Raw genomic sequence first — 19,392 nt, forward strand, 5'->3', positions numbered from 1 at the left:
CCAATATGAATGAGTTTCTCTAGGGGAAAAATAAGTGAGAGGGGATTTAAATGAGAGTTTGCCTGACATGAATAAATCCGCACTAACTCAGATTTTGGGGAAAGGTGTGTTCACCAGGTCGTAAGTGTCTGTATATAGGCAAATACATTCCTACAGTAATTCAACACTAGAAACAGTGAATCTACAGCAACCTTTGTTTCTCATGTTATATTGTTGTAGGAATCTGTTTGCCTGTATATATAGACACTTGTTACTGTCTTGCATTACTTTTGTCTTGCCTCTTCTTTAAAAAGGGTATTTAGTATAAAATAGGATACTGGAGCAACGCATCCTTTTGTTAAAAACTAATCAGCTATACAGAACTTGGTGTGGATTGATCTAAGTGAGCAGGTAGGAAATCAAGACTTAAATCTTTGTTCCCTAGAGAAACTCATTCTTGTTGGTTGATCTTGCCATTGAAGCAGTGATTTCAAAGGAGATAAAGTTGCCACGTTGGATTTATTCCTTTTTTCCACATAAGGCAAATATCTGCTGGTATCTTCCCAAGGAAGCCTGAACATTTAGGTCAATGGATTTTCAACTTTAAATGTGGGAGGGAGGAGAGGAGAGACTTTGTGGCTAGTAAATATTAACTGGAAAGATATCAAACCTTTTTTCACTAGCAGAGTTGCAGTCTATTGCAGAACTTAGTTGAAATTCTAGCGAACTCAGTGTTTTGATATACATATATGCCTTAACAAAAACCCATAAAACCTATTTTGGTGCCTCTCTGAATTGCCTAAATATTTTTAACTTTGGCTTCATGCTGTTTAGCCTTTCAGAGTAAGTATGTTCTGTTAATCCAAGAAAATTCTTTCCTGGCTCTGAATATCTGTGCAACCTCAGTGTAAACTGACAAGCTTGTATACTCACAGAAGTTGTTACATAGAGCAAAGATGTTAGGGAGTTGTCATGACTGAACTCAGCCTCTGGAAACATGACTTCAGAAATCGTAATTGTTCCTTTCTTTGACAGATTGTTCAAGATTTGAACAAGATCCTTCCATAACAAACTACCTTGGTTTAGTAGCTGGAGGACTACTGGACTTAAAAAATAAGCTTTAAAAAATTTACATAATAGCAAACTGGTTCTGAAACAGCACTGCTGGGCATGTAGAGGAACAAATTTCACAGTGTGACAAAATTAACTGGTCTATTGAAGATCTCAGTACTTAATTACATACGTTATGAGTATCTAGTATTGATTTTCAAACTTGTTATGGAAATTGAGATACATTAAGACTAGCTTCAGATTTCTTTAGGCAATCCTAAGAGATGCATGGCTACTTACTGTGCCTCCTGCCTCCCACATCAAAGGCCCATGTACAAATGCTGTTTAAATCCTTGGTATTTGATTAAGCTCTCAAGTAAGAGTTCAGAGCTTCTCACTGTAGTCCGATAGGCAGGTGGCTCAGCGTCCTTTTTCTGCATACATTTGTAGGACCCTTTTTTAAGACTAACTTTCTTTGCCTTTTATTTTAGTTGTCTAGACCAATGCCAGGTCTTAAGTGCAGCTTGCAAATGGAAAGTAGTATTTTGCCAGTAACTATGACCTTCCATGAATGGAAAAAGATTGAAATAAACAACTGTCTTAATATTTGGAAGATACTGAAGTGCTTTAACTATAGGAGGAAAAAGGTATTTGCTCTTCCTGCATTTTGTCCTAGCTTTAGTGAATTGAATCAGATGGTCAAAGAAAGGACATAAAGTAGCAGGTTTTTTGGAGGCAGTGTACTGGTAGATCAGCCAAACCAGTTTGTCCCTTGTGATCTAAATATAAGAAGCCTCCTTCATTGTGGAAGGCATCAGAGTTCTGTGTATGTCTTAGTACACATAAGGAGCCTAAGCTCTTAACTGCTCTGCCTAGGTGAAGGGCAATGCTGGTGTGAGTCTTCTCCAAACTTTCAGCAGTATGCTCTGTTACTAGTCTGGTTTTCTACACAGTGAGAGAAGTTGAAACTGGAAATGGACTGATGCAAAAACCTGTTTGTTCTACGCGAAGGGGTTAGCTGCTCAATTATAAGGAAGGGAGTAACCTGTTCTGGTAAATCATGTGTCTGGCTTTAAATGGGAACTTGCTGTCTAAGTAAGAGCTAGCAGAAAATTCCTTACACTCACTTAAGCTGCTAGTGCTTCCTTACCCAGCTTTTGTTGGTCTCCTTATCGTGACAAGCACATGTAGTTTTATCTTTGTAATTTGACTTATAGTACTTATTAAGTGGCTGGTTGAACAGTGACTGCTGTTGATGTTTTGGTGGTCTTGTGGATGATGCCCAAACAAGTATTTAGACTGCTCTTTAGAAAACAGCTGTTTGATCCTAGAAAAGCTACCCTGCTCCTTGATTAACTCCTGAAATGTGAAAATTAGGTGGTCAGTTCATAAAAAAGGGTCTCTTGTGACTAAATAAAGCTGGCGCTCTGCCTAGGTCAGCTCTTCCAATATGATTGCTTGATTCAGTTACCAGGATTGTTTTGTATCTACTAATAAAGAAATAGCCAAACTCAATGCTTTTCTTGTATTGAATTAACTTACTATTTTATACTGTAAATAAACAATAGTACTAATGCTGTGATCAAACATACTTATCCCCTGCCATGGTTGGATGGAAGAGACTGGCTGTTCATCCCCAAGTTCATGGATGCTGGCAGAAATATCATTGCTGTGTATTAGTTCCTGTTGGTCCAGGATACAGTTGTATGCTTAATAGTTGTAATGCAGATGAGACATTTTGAGGGTTATTAGTATTTGAACTGTAAACTCTGCCATTTATCTTGGCCTGCTTAATGCTTTGAAAAATAAAGTAGTTTGAGATGAGCAAGCTATTTGACTAGTTCCGTAAAGAAAATGCCACTCCTGCGGTGTTGAAGAAAGCCTTAAGCTGCCCCAAATTCTATAAATTCTAAATGTCATGTAGTTGCTTTCAGGCTCTACTTTGGAAGCAAACAACATACACAACATTGTAGAGTAGTGGTTCCATAATCTGACTTCTTTCTGTACGAGTTCTGTCGTGCATCTAGGAGCTGGAGGGGTCTGAAATGTTGGAGTTGGTGTCAGGTAAGGAAGGGGACTGTTTTGTTGAAGAGTGTGGGAGCAGTACCCTTTCTGATGGTTCACCATGTTTCAGGGAATGCAAATGTATTCTGTTTTAAAGCAGAAACACCTTGTCACATTAAAGGCATTTTTGGAGTCTTGCACAATTCTGTCAAGTGCTAGTGTTAGGCCATTTGAAATGACGAACTTTCATGCTTGCATAAGGTAGTCTGAAAGTCATTGAACACTGAGCCTCTCAAATGGCCTTCTCTTAAGTGAAGACAGTGGAGGAGGAGGATGTGTGTCTTACCCAAACGGCCTCCTTGACAGAACAGGCTTTTTCAATACAATTTAAGAATCAATGGATTAAACCTGTAGTCCATAACTGCATTGTGCAGGGTGTGCAGTAAAAGGAAGTATCTTGTCACAGGCCTGGATAACAGAAAACATGTTGCTGTCTCCTGCCTGTTGGTAGTGATACAGCTGATCAGTGCTGTTGCTCTGAGCCTCTGTGGGGGGCTGAGTTCGCTGCTATGGACACCTTATAATAACTTAACCCACTTAATGCTTTGAGAAAGAAATGTTTATTCATAGCAGGTACTTGGTCTTTCAATAAAGTTATTATGACAAAAGCGTTGATTGAGTGGTGTTTTGTTAAAGAGGTTTTAAAAGCTTTGTGCCAGACAAAGTATAGAGAAAATGAGGTCAACTTACACACAGAGGAGCTAATAGCCATAACTACTGTATGTTGTTCTAAACTAGTTCAATGGAGGGAAAAAAAATTCATGGGACTGTAACCTGAAACTCCACAGGAGTCTTCAAATGAAATTTGCCTCTTGGTTATTCCTATTTTTGGAACTTTCTTTTTTTAATGACTTGTAGATCTCTTTAGTGTTGCATTCACTGTCAATAAACTACAACATGTAAGGATCCTGTCATGATGGGTACTGTGTAATGCAGGTCTCCTAGATCAGCAGCTGCCTCTTTCTAGTACTCTTCCAATTAACAGAAAGGATTGAGTTTTAAGCAGAATGTTACAGAGGAGGGAAGGGGGTATGAACAGGTGATTTGGGAGGATGAGTAGAACCTTTGAGACTTTTACAGCCTCTTACACCTATTTGTTTGTTGCCTGCCTTCTAGAAAGGAAGCACCAGTGGAGGGAATGTGACTCATGGCAAATGGGCTGTAAGGACCTTAGTGGAAAAATGGGATGTATGAGGAACAAATTATTCCCTTCTTACTCTGTTCTGCATTTTCAAATGGAAACTCTTGCTGCCTGGTCTCAGTCAGTCTTGCTCACTTGCTTTTTATTTCATAACTACAATCTAATATTTCCCTACTTCTCATGGCTCTTTGATTACCTTTTGACATAATACCCTCTCCAGCACACTTGATCACCTTCCTAGCTTAGAACCTGCACAAATCTGCTGAGTTTCCACCAGCTCAAGGCCCTGGTCAGTATTCTGTGTCCTGTCAGCTTTCATACATGACTACTAGAGTCAGATCCTTGCAGACCTCCACAGTTCAGACATATGTATAACTCCATGGTCTTTCTTGGTAGACATTACCTGTCTGTCATGCACACAAAATTGAGGAATATGGAGTAATTGAAAGGAAAAGAAAGTAATAGAGTGACTTAGTTTTAAATTTCCAGTGATTCCTCAGAAGATCTCTGATGGGCAAATTGTATCCTAGCTTATGTATGAACAATTACACTATTTAGATTTCAGGGTTTTATCCAAATGAAAAAGGAATTCAAAAGAAAACCTGAAATCTTGTAAGAAAAAGTGGCATTTTCTTCAGATTTTGGCTTCAACCTTGTGGTCTTTTGACCTGGGCTGTTTTGAGATCAGTGAATAATATTGATATATAATTCTTATTCAGAAACACTCTTTCCTGAAAGAAACCTGTTATTAATTTGAATAATTACAATGCAGCAATCCCACTTTAAAGATTTTATTCTTTACATCAGTTATGGAAGAATGGAACTTTCCTAATGAAAGGAAGTCTCAGCAGTGCTTTTACTGCCTTGCCTACTGTGTTCTTTTGCTATTTCAAGCTTTGCTTACTGTTTGAGATGTTTTTTGTCCTATCTTTGAACTGTTCCTTCTGCGTTTAATTTTTGAAGAGTGTAAAAAGTCATCTCTTTGACTAGTATGCAAAGATAATCAGCTTAAGCTGCTTTAAAAACAGATTAGTGCCTCTTCTGAGTAGGAAGCTGAAGGAAAATAACATGTCTACCTGGAAAGGGTTCTGCAGGAAACTTTGTTACCTGCCATTAACGTATGAGTCAGTGCAGTGACAGATGTTGACAGAACTTTTTTGATTCTTTGGACTTGTATAATTATTTTTATACTTCACTCACAGAAGCACAGGTAGAACAGAAAAGGGAATAAAATATTTTCAAAATGCTCTGATGTAAGACGCTCCCCACCCATGTTAAGGGGTAGTGAGGTACTCTGTATGGTGGTTGATCTCCGCTTACTCTGTCATGCATTTGAGTAGCGATGTGTACATTCCTTTGTATTCAACTGCATTCCAAACTGGAAGTTGTGTAACTAAATCTGGGAAAGCCTATGAAAAGACACATGGCAGTAGGAACCAAAAAATACTTTCCTGAAGACTGGTATTTCTTCTTCTCTGTGTATGTGTTCTAAAACTTTCTGTTTAGTAGTAACTTTGCACTATCCAGCCTCAGGAGCAGCTGTACTCAAAGCCGCAGTCCTCATGCTGTCATGCCCTCTGGTTTTTAGCTCAGCCACAAGCTAACCACATCACCCAAGTGGTAGGTACCTGATAGTAGCACTCTGTTCCTATTCCTTAGCACGTGAAGAATAAAGTAAAAATAGTTTTTGGGGAAAGCAAGCTAAAATCCACTAGGAAGGACATTAAAAAGGAAAGAGAAGAGCCATCTATACGTGAGCTAAAGCTGAGCAGAAAGCAGCTGAACAAAAAGGTGATGAAATGGTAAGTGTGATAGTGTGGTGCAAGAGAAGGTTCAGGCACTGCAGAGCTTGGTTGTATGGGAGCAGCAATATTATGAAGTTCAAAACGTAAACAGAAATAGAGAACTTCTAAATCAGAAGTTGCACTTGCATAATATTACAGTTGTGACATGCTGTGGCGTAACTATTGCAGAAATGCTGTATTTCAGCAATGGGAGGAAAAAATACACTTAAAATGGGCAACTACCAGAAGAAAGTTTGGGTTAGTTTTGTCTACAGCGTTGAGAGGATAGCTTTGTGGCTACAGAAGATCAGGACTTGGTTTTTTTTTTTGCAAAGCTGTTCTTTTCTTTTGTCGTTTAGCTTTATGTTTATCAAACCATACTGCTTCTATTCTTGCTAGATACAGCCTTTCAGCTAAGAAACTGAAGTGACAACTAATTAAACAAGTTTTAATAAACTTTTCAAGAGTTTTTTTCTAGGTATTTGCCATTTTTTTTTTAATTAAATGTCAAGAAAAAAAATGTCACAGACTTGTATAATTTAGATTGGAGGTCATGTAGTCCAATACTCTGTTCAGAGTAGGGCCAGCTTTGATGTTGGGTTGCTGAAGGGCTGGTCAGGTTTGGAATATCTCTAGGGATTAAAGTTCTGCAACTGGGAAACCATTATTCTGAATTTCCTCCCCAGTTATGTTATTGCTTGTCTTTCACTATTATAGAATGATTGCTATCTCATCCTACTACTCTACCTCTGCATAGCATCTTCCAAGAAAAAAAACAATGGAGGCAAGACCGATGTGCTACTTAAAGTGTTCACTTAATGCCCAAATTCCCGAAACAGTTAACAGGGAAGGATCCTGAGAAGATGGTTCAAAGCAAAAGTTTAGTTTAAGTGTTCCTCTTCGCATTTCTGGAAGTACTGGCCCCCTATGGCAGAATGACTTCTTACATGTTTAAAATTGGACAGTGTTAATATGTCCTTCAGCACCTGTGCGTAAATCAAAAAATCTAACCCAAGCAGCTATGACAGTGTGACAGTCTAATAAGAAAGATGGTGCAAAGCCAATTCCTTTACTAACCATGTTTGACCTTGCAGGATTTACTGAAACGGTCCTGTTCTGTTTTCCTTCTTCTACCCTTTGCTTTCTTAATGGTGCTGGATCTGTCCTTTGTGGTTCAAACAGAAGAGCTCATGCAAAGGAAACGGTGGGAGCACATGGAGGGCAAGCCTGCATCCCCCTCCTCAGGGGTATCAAACTTGGATGTGCTCAGCTGGATTCATTAAACAGTTCTACAGCAGTACTTGGGATTGCTCCTCCCTTAAGTAATTAGTGTTTTGGAGATGGTAGTAGAATTTACAGCAATGTTTCTTCTTACAGTCAGCTTTTTTTTTTTTTTGCCTTTTTTTTTTTGGCACAAGTTGTTGACTTAGGAAGTGATAACGTTTGAGGTGCTTATCTGTGACTAGCAGCCTTGCAAGAGGAATGCTGATGAGCGTGTCCTGAAGTGTTTTCTTAATACTGGCAGGAATAAAGCGGAATTACTAACGTTTATATTGGAACATTTTTCTCCTGTTTTTAAAACCTCTCTACAAAACTCTTGAGATTCAGTGGCTTCTTCCAGACCTCATTAAATTCAATAAAATGCTTGTTGCAGATTTTGTGAAGGTTTTTTTTCTTGGCCCTAAAACACACAAAATAAGTCTGCCTCCTGCTACCCTAAATGTGTATCTTGCCTTGTAAAAAGTAAGGACGTGGCCAGAAGACTGTCTCTGAAGAGTTGCTCTGGAGTTGCATAGTCTGCCTTCATAGCTTTTTTTTTTTTTTAATAAGCTTGCTAAGCATTCCAATGAAAGATGACTTTGTATAACTGAGCAGCTGTAAAGTTGAACTTGTTGTGTGATCAAGTTGGTACCTCAAAGTAAAACTGTCCCTTCTGCTTCGTGTGCCTTGTTTAATTATAAACCCATAAAACTATTGGAATTAGTGTTTGGCTTGTTGGTAGAGACAGATTTTAAAATAAAAAAAAAGTTTATCTGTGTTGCAGGTAACCAAATGTTTCTTTTAGAAACTATTATAAAACTGTAATTCGTGATTAGCTGAAGTTTTTAAAAGCTGTGATCACTCCTAGGGTGTTTCCTACTAAAGCAAAACATCCTAATGTCACAGTTTGTTTAAATAATAACTGAATGTAGATGCATATGAGATTCCCCTAAAGTGTCTGCTGTGTGAAATGTTAAATCTGTTTTGTTTGATACATCTAAGTTTGTATTTCTGAAACTATTTTTCTGCTATGTCAGTCCTAAAATTATATATCTTTTTTTGTATACCGAAAATACTTTTTCGCCCCCCTGTCATGAACCATAAATTAAAGGGCACAATCAATGCAAAATAGGGGGTTATTTTGTTTAATGGACCAGAATGAAAACTATCCCTAGTTTTGGCACAGAGTACCAGCAAGCTATTTTTAGTAGCAGGATTACATGTTTATAGAAGTTAGACTTTCCAGGCATATACACATGCAGCATGTTATTGGGATAGCTTCCCAAGTTACTGTGAAGAGCGAGTCTTCGGGTACACTGGATACAAGGCAGTGGTATTCCATCAGTTTGGCTGCTTGTGCGCTTTAGGAATGGTTGGGCTTAGTCTGGAACTTGAATTTTAGGGTTTGGGTATTTTAGTATAGAACTTTGTGTCCTAGCAGTCATTCAGATGCTATAGAAGACATCTGTAAAAACCTACTAGAGTGACTGTGTAGGAAGAAGCAAATCAGATATTTTCTCCATATAATTTTTTTGACAAATATGTATTTGAGGTGCAATACTTACATTTATTTTTGAGGAAACAACTCTTTCTACAGCATTTAGAAAGTCAAAAAGATAGGGCTTGCATGGTATCATGTGAGCATCGTTGTTCACCTTGGCTTTTTTTCAGCTTTGTCCAAAAGTACTTAGGCAATAACCACTGTTTGGAGGTCTTCATCTGCTTTAAAAAGCTAATTTTAGTGTACAATTAAAAAACACTTTTGAAGATCAGTACAAAACCAGTTGGCTCTTCTAGAAAAGAGCTCTCCTGTAGCTTGTATTGCTAAGTAATTTTTTCCCCACTTCTGTGTACCAAAAATGTTAAAAGAAAAAAAGAAATTAAATTGCTTTGTGGTTTTGATTTCTAAACTGTTCCTTACCAGAAAAGAGGCCTTAACCAGCACACATGTACCTGTCAGAATCCAATTATTGAATTCCCTGTTTGGGCATATAAGATCTCAGTAGTTAAAACTGACTTAGTACTTCTTACTTTTCTACTTGTATTAAGACAAACTAACATAACATCAGAGTTTATTGTATGAGTCACTAGCTATTGAAGAAGTGGGTGTTTTTTTTTCTAAATGAAGGTTCATGTTTTAAAGTACTCTCTCTTTATTTGCAGTTGCCAATGTGAAGTATCAGAAGAGTATAGTTTGAAATTTTCTGGGACAAAGAGGACTGGTTTATTGTCTCTCATTCTTTGGTAAGCTGTTTGTATTAATTTGGTAAGGTGAGCTGCCTGTTGAAGGTGGATTCTATGGTGAGCATTGATTACTCTTTTAATTAAATAAAGCATTTTCCAAGTTGTTAGACAAAAGTCAATATTTTACCAAGTTAGAATTTAATTATAAAAAACCCCTTCTGATTCTTAGTTGTACACAATCTTCAAACATGATTCTTTGTCTATCCTGCTCCTATTTGTGAGTAATGTGTAAATGTCCGTATTGTTAGCTACTTCCCCAGTAAATACTTTTGAAAACTTTTCAATTACTTCTACATGCAGTGCCAGGAAAGAGGGGAAACCTTGCTGTCAGGGGTTGAAACGTGGGAAACTAAGTGTTTATCCTTATCTCAGAATAATTTCCTTCCACCTGCAAAAGGGGAAGAGCTGTTTTCGGTTTGTAAGAGAATCATCTTTTGCTAAAGCTAGATTGCATTCTTGAATATTTCATTCTCAGATTTTCCAATGCTTCTTTGTCAAAACCTTTGGATTCGTGTCTAAAACTTGCAGGGTAACTGTGACACAGCGTACAAATAGCTATGTTTTGCAACTGAGGGTCAACTCAGTTTGCTTTTGATACTTAAACAAGTGGAATTCAGAATCTGGACAGGGGGAGGGCAGGGGAACAAGGTGAAATGCTTGTGAATGAAATGAAATGAAAAAGGTACTTCCTTTTTCCCCTCCATTTTTTCTTTTTTCTTGCTGTAAGTTCAACTATATTTAAATATATGTGAATTTAAATGATCCTTTATTTATATAATGTTTTTTGTTTAGAATCACTGGCAAACAGATGGTTATTGCTAGTCTTAATTATGTACATAATTTAGACCAGAAGGCACGTCTGAAATGAAAGGTAATTAAGATGTTCCTATACTGGCTGAACAGAGTCTGAGGTTACAACCTTTCCTAATCATTTATCCTTTCAAGCAGAACACAAGAATGGAGAACTAACAAGACTAACCTCTTTTTTTGGTGTAATTTAATAGACATGAAAGTACAGTTTAAAGGGCAGCACAGTAAATTGATAAAAGAACCTATTTTGGCCTCAGTCCCCCCCCCCCCCAAAAGAATTATTTCTAACAATAAACCCAAGTTTCACTACGTTATGTGTAAGTTATCTATTTTTATGTGTGATCCTATTTAAAAGTAGGAGCCTGAATTTGAGAGTGCTTTTTATGAAAGTGTTTTCTTGACCAATTTTTATCTAAGCTGTATTTGAACATTTCCATTTCATTTCTGGGAAATGGTTTTTACTGTCATGGAGGAGCTGATTATTTGCCAGCTGCGGTTAAACAAAATGAGAATTCTGATTCCATTCTGCAACTAATAAAAAAAAAGATATGGGTCAACTTCAGAACAGATTTCTTCAGCCAGTTTTTGCTAGTCTCACTTTGTATCAGGCTGTCCTTCAGAGTAGCACAGTGTGTTAATTATCACGGGTAAAATTCAACAGAGCGGCTTGTTGGCGCTGACAGTGTGGGGAACATTCTTGTTCTCACTTCTAAGGCAGTGCTCTTAAATGAGGGTCATAAATCCCTTGCTAGGCGTCACAACCACTGTGATCCTTTTTCTGTTCACATGACTCATCTGGAAGCGTTTGCTAAATGTAGGGATGGAAATGGATTAGAAAGCTTTGGTATAGAAAGAAATTGACATTGAAACTTTGGTTGAAGAGTTGATTCAGACCATCCTCAGTATGGGCTGCTGCAGAGAAGTGTGTGGTCCCTGTCCCTGGTGCCTGTAGTGTATTTCCTTTCCCTCGTACTCAGTCCACTGATCATGAGATCATGAAAGGAGTGGGATCAGCTTGTTGACATGATGGGAAATGACTTTCTTTTGGTATGTTCACTGTCTATCAGATCAGTGAACTTCATTCTAACAATCAATGTTTCTTGCTGGTTTTGTCAGCGATTTTTAGAAGTACTTTTGTGTTGTGGCAGTTAAGTTGATGAAGTGTTTCACTAATACCTGGAAGCAGTGTGAGCATGCAAACTATTTATTTTACAACCAGTCTAATAAGTTCTCGTACCATTTATTTTGGCAACATCACAGTTTATATCTGATAATCCTGATTAAAACTGAAACTGACTTTTTTTTTTCACACAGCTTTCCCAAAATTCACCTTAATACAGAAGACACATTCATGTAAAAAGCCACAGCATTATAATAGAAGCTGTTTTGCAGCTGAATGCTGCAGTTAGAATAAGAAGCTCATTTTGCAGTAATTTAGATAGTCTCTGTTGATGGTTTATGCTGGATTTTAGGAGCACAGCTGTAAGAAATTTTAAAAGACCTAATTTGCTAAGCTAATACTCTTTTTACTAATATGTAGATGGTTATATAGTAAACTTTAAAAATAAATGTCTAATCAATCTGAAGTATAAAAACAATTTTGTTACAGCACAGTGCCTTATATTAAAACTTTTCATCTGTGATACTAAGCATGCTTTAGGTTTGGATTGAAGCTCATCTTTTTAATTAGGTCAGTGTTTCTTAAATAATTGTGCTTGAAGTTGAAGGAATTTTCTGAAATAGCAAGGTATTTTTTACATTCAGAAGGCTTTACTATTAAATGTTTAAGGCTTTGTTGAAGTTGTACAGAAATTGTCTAGGTCTGGAAATGGTTGGTCTTAACGACTTAACAGTGGCTGCAACTCTGGAAAAGCAGAATTGGAGCTGGTGAAGAGGTAGTTGGCTGCAGAAGGCAGTCATGCCAACAGCCTGCCTCCACAGCATGCCGAAAGGGTAACTGAAATGTCCTCCTCAAAAGCCTTCATACAGATATGCCTTAACTCCTCATAACTCCTGTTATCATTATTTTAAGGATGGAGAAGGAGATCTGTGTAAACCTTACAGTTTTGAAACCAATCTCCTCTTGAATGATTAGTCTTCATTATATCAGGATATACTGCAAAGTTAATCCAGTCTGTGTCTTTCTTGACAGATGAGCTGCAAGATAGAGGTTGATTGGACAAATAAGCCTGTTGCTTAGCCAGCCATCATTTTAAACTTGGTTGAGCAGGAGGCTCATTTTTTAAATCTTGTAGATCAAGGAGAACGGTGCATCATGTAATCTGAAAAACATATGGTGAGAACCAAAGGTTAGCAGCTGAAACCAGATACATTTAGAGAACGGCCAAGCCCCTCCTTTCTTGGTATTTTCAAGAGTAGATGTGGTTTTGGAAGATAAGTGTACACAAACAACGTACGTAAAATACCAAGTCATGCTGCAATCAGGCAAAAGCTCATGTTTTGAATAGAAGAGCTGAATTTTATGGTTTCTGATATATTAAAGATCAAACCTGATGGATTTATGGTCTTTTTGGCTTTAATTATTGTGATTCTTATAATGTTCTTATCGGTTACAACATAGTTTACATATGAACTGTCTTTCTTCTGCTTCTTTAGAAACAAAAATGTTAAATAATTCTGCCCTTTTTTAAAACCAGTTTTAACAATAATACTATCTTCATCTTGCTGTTTGTAGAAAGCATTTCTAAATTTCCTTTGTTTCTGATTACTTAGAAGAATGTTCCTACTCTCTATTGTTCTTGTAGGCATGGAAATTTCTGTGTTGTCTTTTCATTTTTCCTTATCAGTTGCCATAGTTGATAGATTCAGAATTTGATCAAGTATTCTACCTTTTGTTTTTCTTGTTTGTTTAAAAAGGGATTTTATATCTACTTTTTGCATTGGATTTTAGCCAATTAATGTTAGTTCCAGCTGAATTATTTTAATAATTCTCCTTTTATACACACACACACACATCCTTCTGCAAGCTGTGCAATTTTGAGCCAACTTGCAAGCTTTTATAAGCTGTTTCTCCCCTGCTCTGGGGACATAAAGGCATTTTGTTTATTGTGATGTTCCTATTTAACAGAGGTTTTAGGGACAGTGTAATGCTTTCTTCTCATTGATCCTTTTTAGGAGTGGGATGCTTTAGTTTGAAAATACATGCATCTGCTGCTTCTTTTCCCTTTGTAAGCATTGTGTACAATATACAGGATGTAGTTAGCACTTCCTGCAGTGGTGGTGTATTTGTGAGCTGATGGATTCAAAGTGGTTTTCTCTGTCAACCACACAACACTGATAATTTAAAATACATTTATAAGGTGACATACAGCCTGAGAACTGACCAAACTTGACTGATACATTTTTTTTGTATCTTTACCCGCTGTAGACTGCAAACCCCATAAAATACTTGAATGCATCCTTTTTTTAAAAAAAAAAAAAAAAAAGGATGAACCTTCCTGAATTTAAAAAATTGAATGCAGGATAAATCTCAAAATCAAACTGTAACTAATGTATTCACTTCAATCATTAAGTTCCTAATAGAGTCAACTTCATAAACTTCAAGGCTGTATGCTCTTAAGTATTTCCAAAAAATTTGCAGATGATAAGAGATTTTTAGTTTGTTAGATAGTGGAGAGAGCAAGTCACTAGTGTGTAGTGATCTGGAGCTCTTGGAAAGGTCATTGGTGGTGGTCAGAGGAAATGTCACAAGAAAATGAATGTTTTGATACATCCATGAAGGTAGAAAATGAGTCATAGCTATAAAATGATGAAGTTTATCCATATGTGAATTAGAATTTATATACCATAGTTGAAAAAAGATTACTCCAGGAGGATTCGACAAACTATGTTACATAACAAATGAGACTAAATGATCGCTACAATCCCATTGGTTTTATAACCTATGTATTTGCGAATCACCATCTGTAAATGACTTGGGAGAGAATTCAGGGTGATCTAGAAAGGCTAATATGTTTTAATTTAAATTATATAAACAGCAGTCTAATTGCTGCATTCAGACAGGTATTCTCCCAGCAGTACATTCAAAGGTGGCTTTTCAGAATGAACAGAAGGACCCAGGCATTTTGTAACGATTTTGTGTCTCAGGAGAGTTTATATGGATTTCATCTTTTCATAATTACTGTTTGCTTGCAGTTTCTGTAACAGCTAAATTGTCAGTCTCTAAAAGTTAATTTGCATTTATTTTCCAAAAGAAAATTAATTTAACTTAATTGTTACACTCTTCTGGTTTTCTAGATTTTAATAATACGTGAAGAAGAGCCTCAAAGTATTGTGAGTAAAGACGAGGATTTCTCCTCCTATCCAGGGCCTGTCATGGTAAGTGAAAGGGGTTTGTAGGGTCTGCTACAAAGCAAAATAGGCTAAAATCTGAAAAACAGTAGAGAATTAATGTTTACATGTGGGGTTGTTGAATTTTTAATGTAGGGCTAGACTAGCTAGGTTAATGGTTTTTTTTTCTGATACTATGACAATTCTTTCATTTTTTATGACTATTAATCAGGCTGCAGGAAGGAAAACTGCTTCTAATATCATATTTAGTTGTTTGAGTGCTTGTCTTTGAAAGTTTAGTAACTTCAGTAAGTTACTGATAACCTGAATTCTCTAAATGCTTCATCCTGTTTGAGCTTTTCATTGGTCATTGATAGCTTGCTATGCGGTGAAGAATGCAGCAAGTGACGGGGCTGAAGTTAACTGTAATGCTTTGTTTCTCAGGATGAAGAGACTCAGCACAGCCTTGAATGCATCCAGGCTAATCAGATTTTTCCCAGGAAGCAGCTGATCCGAGAGGATGAGAACCTTCAGGTAATCACCACACTGCTCCCTGCCAGTTGAGATCACGGTATCTCTAGTTGACTTATATATTTTTTGGCTTCTGCTGTAGACTTTTCATTTGCAATTGAGCACAGCAATAAGAGAAACACGTTTTCTTTTGAAATACTCATGTACTGTTGGTAGGACAGAGGACTTGGGTGTTACATTGCAAGAGATCCCTTAGAGCGTCTGACAAATGCAACCATTACTTGTGTAGTAATTTCAAGTGCTAGGTTTTATTCCATACTTCGGGACTCTGTTTTTTAAAAAAATAACACTAACTGGTTAAATGCTACCATTACTACTTGTTACTGAGAAGCCAAAAGTCTTATGTTACACAAAATGATTATTTTTTTTGTCTCTTAATTTTCCAAAGTTCCTTTTGAAATCAGTTTAGTTCAGATGTTTTACCCATGTAGGCACTCTTATGTTAACTGAATAGGTAGATTGTTTCATTTTAATAGAAAATATTTTTAATTGATTTAAGCTAAATTGGTGTAAAACCAGATTATTTTCAAGTTGAGTATTTACACTTTTCACCCAGCTCAGCTCAATTTGGCTTAAGTCACATTAAACAGTTGCAATTTTTACGTGCAGTGTAATATGACTGCAGGTTTTCTGACTTCATGAACAGCAGCATGTGCTGCATTTTCATATTTGCAGTGAGAAATATGACGCAAAAAGTATGATGTGTCCAACCAATCTCAGCCATGTAGCATTTAGGTATCCGGTCTAAGTTGGTTACCCGAGCTTTCTTGGTGAATATTGGGGACCAGTAGCATAGAAGATTATTCATTTTACATGTTTTGCCTACTTTAGCATGAATTTAGTAACGTTATGGAAATGCCACTCTCCATTAAGGAAGGAGCAAGAGCATAAATCAAGGAGCTGGTCAGACTGCTGGCCAAAATGTGAGGATGTTTTACTCAGAATTTTTTAATAAAAATTGTTTTCCCTGACCAAGCACTTACTACTCAGGAAAATTAAGATAAAATGAGGAATCATTTAAAAAAAAGGCTACAATTAATCTCTGAACCAACCTTACTTTCCTTCTTAGCAGTAATAGCTAAGTTGAATTCTCAGCAGTGTTTCATTTTGGTTTTAGATGTTGTGTGCTTGAGTGTATGCTTACAGGAGATACATATTTTTGGTAAATGGTTTTTGAAAGATTTTTCTTCCCATTCTGAAGGTCCCTTTCATTGAACTTCATGGTGAGAGTACGGAGTATGTAGGACGAGCAGAGGATGCCATCATTGCACTTTCTAATTACAGGCTTCACATCAAATTCAAGGAGTCTGTTGTGAATGTAAGTTACTCATGCTGCTGTGCTAATACAGGTATTCTGAACTCAATCCAAATAAGAGAATTTAGGATAAAAGTACCGTGATCCTGTCTTTCAAAGTTAGTGATAATGAAATACCTCTCTATGATGTCACATATTTCAGGAAGAACACATACATATTTAGGCACCAAAAGGTGACTAGACACCTCTGTAAATCAGGCTTTGTAAGGAAACTTCACATCACTCAGCTTTGCATTCTCTTTATGGCTGGCTGTCAGCCATTTGTTCTCCCTGAGCTCTGTATATACTCAGTAGAGAAATAAAAGGTCTTCCAAAGGGCTGTTTGGAGCACCTAAGCTAGACTCATGCTTTGCTTGGAGCTTCAAAAGGTGGAACTAGGTCCAGCTACTGAAGTTAAGTGTCTGAAGTTGGATAGTATGAGTACAATCACTGACATGAGAGGTGTGAGTTGGACCCCATCTTCAGATGCCTGTTTCTTTAAAGAATTTTACTCTAAGTATCCATTCTTAAAAATTGTTACCTATTTAGCTATTCCTGATCGTAGACATAAATTAAACGGGCATTGTTTAGTCCTTTGCAGTAGTGTAACGCTGACATGCACTAGTGCTGTAATACCATTTGTGAGCGATATAGAATTTGATAGGACATCATACATGGCACAGAAATATTTTTGTGGGTATTTGTAATACAACAGGTATAATAATTTTTTTTTTTTTGATGATGGGTTTTTTACCAATTTCCTTATTTTAAGACAAATCCTGACCCTGGCTAATTGTTCACGGTTGCCAGGTGTCAGTCACAAATCCTGAAATATGCAGTGGTTACTTAAGTGTAAACCACCAAAACTGCATGTTATTCCAAAGCTGAGAAAAGCAAGGGAAGCAAAAGACAAGAGCTAACAAGTGTTCAACACTTACACGACTGAGACCCATGTGACAGTGGTCTGGAACATCAGTGGGTTTTCCCGTGCACTTAACCGATTTTACTTTTGATGCCATGTAGATCTTAAATTGTTTTTTTATTGTTTTGTGCCAGAACAGAATTATTGACTCTAAAAGATATTGCTTACTAACTGAAACTTAATCTTTACTGATTTAGCTTGTCTCTAATCATATATCTATGTTATCTACAGACTTTGAAATGTGCCTGTGTCATAGTTACCGTTACTCACTTTAAATGCAAATTTAGTACATAAATTGTCATTGTAGGCTGAATAGGCATGTCTGCTGGGCTGGTGAACATCTTGAAGTGCTAAAATTCATGATGATGTGGGGGTTTTCAGCAAATAAAGTTTGCTGGACGTATTTCTGAACATGGCAATTAATCAAAATGATGGCAAAAACATTATTGTTATAAAACTTTAATTGGGCATCTAAGGGCTATTATCTTCCAGTGCTGACCATACAAAGGATATGATACAAGTATGTGCATATGCAGAGGTAGCATAACTTTACTTTTCACTTCTCTTATTCTGTAGTCAATCCTGAAGCGTAACTTGAGACTTAAAAGTTAAGTTGTAGGTGCCACCATGCATTGGAATGGTAGCCAAGGGTCAGCTAGGTGTTGGGATGCTTCAAGTGCAATTCACTCAGATGCACCTCTACATGCTGCTGGCAGCAGAGAGGAGTTGCATTACAAGGCATGTGTTTTATAGAATTCCTTTGCTGCTTTGATACAGACATGAATTCTAGGGCTGAATTCTGCCAAGGGGCCTGTTACAATAAATCTGTATTGTACTCCTTGCTGTTAGATTTATTTTTTTTTTAATTCAGAGTCTGAATGTTGTATGAAATTGACAACTAGAATTGACAAAGCAAAGGACTGAATATTTAAAAACAAGGAGCTGGGACACGAGAAAAAAGAGAGTCCTAGAAATCAAATAATTTGTCCTGAAGAATGCCAGGAGTTACTTTACTGGAGAAGCCACTGCACTTACTGTCATATCTGTCCTTAGGATAATTGGGGGTATTATTTTTTAAAAACTGTCAATTCAGTATTTTTGAGCAGTAACGAATTGTTGTTTTCTTAAATAATAATATTTGTGTTCAGGAAAGAGTCCATAAAAGTTTGTCAATGTTACCAAGTTAATTTTGCTTCCCTGTTTTTCGTATGCAGTATTCTGCCCTCTCACTTTGATATCTCCAAGGTTGTTAGTCCTGCTTCATATTTCGTCATTAACCAGTAAGATTCAATTAGATAGTGTATGAGGTAGAGCAGAATATAGACTATTCTTTAGTAACCATATATGACCATCACTAATGACATAGTATGAACTCTACAGGAATCCAATGCGGAACAGGATTCGGAATATCTTTGAGGATAAAACATACTTGTAGTAATTAAGAACCATATTTAAATTGTTGAATTTTGGAGTAAGATCACTTTGGATATTGCTGATCGAAATTATTGATCAGATGGTGATTTTCTAAGTTAAATCTTCAGAGTAATTTTCCTACTGTTTTTATATTGTTAGAGTTGTTCATAAAACACCTGTATGACCTTTTAAAAAAGTTTAAATTTTGTTAATGTGAGGATCGGGGGTTTTAATTCTTTTAAGTGATTTTCATAAGAATCACTATCCTAAGTCCAACCATGCTAATGACCTTGACACCTCAGCAGAGAGAAATACTTCTGTGTAAGAAGGAAGATTCTTGGCAAATATCTGCATTATAGTACTTGTAAAATAAATTGATTCCCCATGTGAATGTGGGAAATTCACATGTTTTGTGCAGGCATTTCTTCTTGAAGTAGATGGGATATTCTCGTGGCAAAAATGGTCTCCAGAGAAGCACTATGCATGTCAACTACTTTCCCCTTACTAAAGGCTACTGCTTGAAGGGAATGGAATCCCGTTAAAAATGGATTCCTGATCTTTGCCTTTTTTTACCTCACTGTTCTCTTTTTGTTTACAATTCAATAGACTG

The 19,392-nt window shown here is 36.8% G+C and overlaps 1 protein-coding gene across 11 annotated transcripts in view; it reads left to right on the plus strand.

Annotated features, from left to right (window-relative positions):
• The window catches only part of MTMR3 (myotubularin related protein 3), an 82,948-nt gene that overhangs the window by 21,433 nt on the left and 42,123 nt on the right, over positions 1-19,392 (plus strand). For 4 of the 11 annotated variants that reach the window (XM_080365668.1, XM_080365672.1, XM_080365675.1 and 1 more), the window contains exons 1-4: positions 14,053-14,073; positions 14,590-14,670; positions 15,067-15,156; positions 16,355-16,471. In XM_080365668.1, the coding sequence (XP_080221794.1) occupies positions 14,068-14,073; positions 14,590-14,670; positions 15,067-15,156; positions 16,355-16,471 (294 nt within the window). In that variant the 5' untranslated portion in view covers positions 14,053-14,067. Of the gene's footprint in view, positions 1-5,802; positions 6,037-8,592; positions 8,612-9,441; positions 9,523-9,560; positions 9,580-10,101; positions 10,205-10,314; positions 10,394-14,052; positions 14,074-14,589; positions 14,671-15,066; positions 15,157-16,354; positions 16,472-19,392 lie in introns of those variants that run through there. The other 7 variants (XM_080365669.1, XM_080365677.1, XM_080365678.1 and 4 more) reach the window with 7 other exon arrangements.

Source organism: Falco punctatus (genome assembly GCF_963210335.1).
Source record: "Falco punctatus genome assembly, chromosome: 1".
NCBI lineage: Eukaryota > Metazoa > Chordata > Aves > Falconiformes > Falconidae > Falco > Falco punctatus.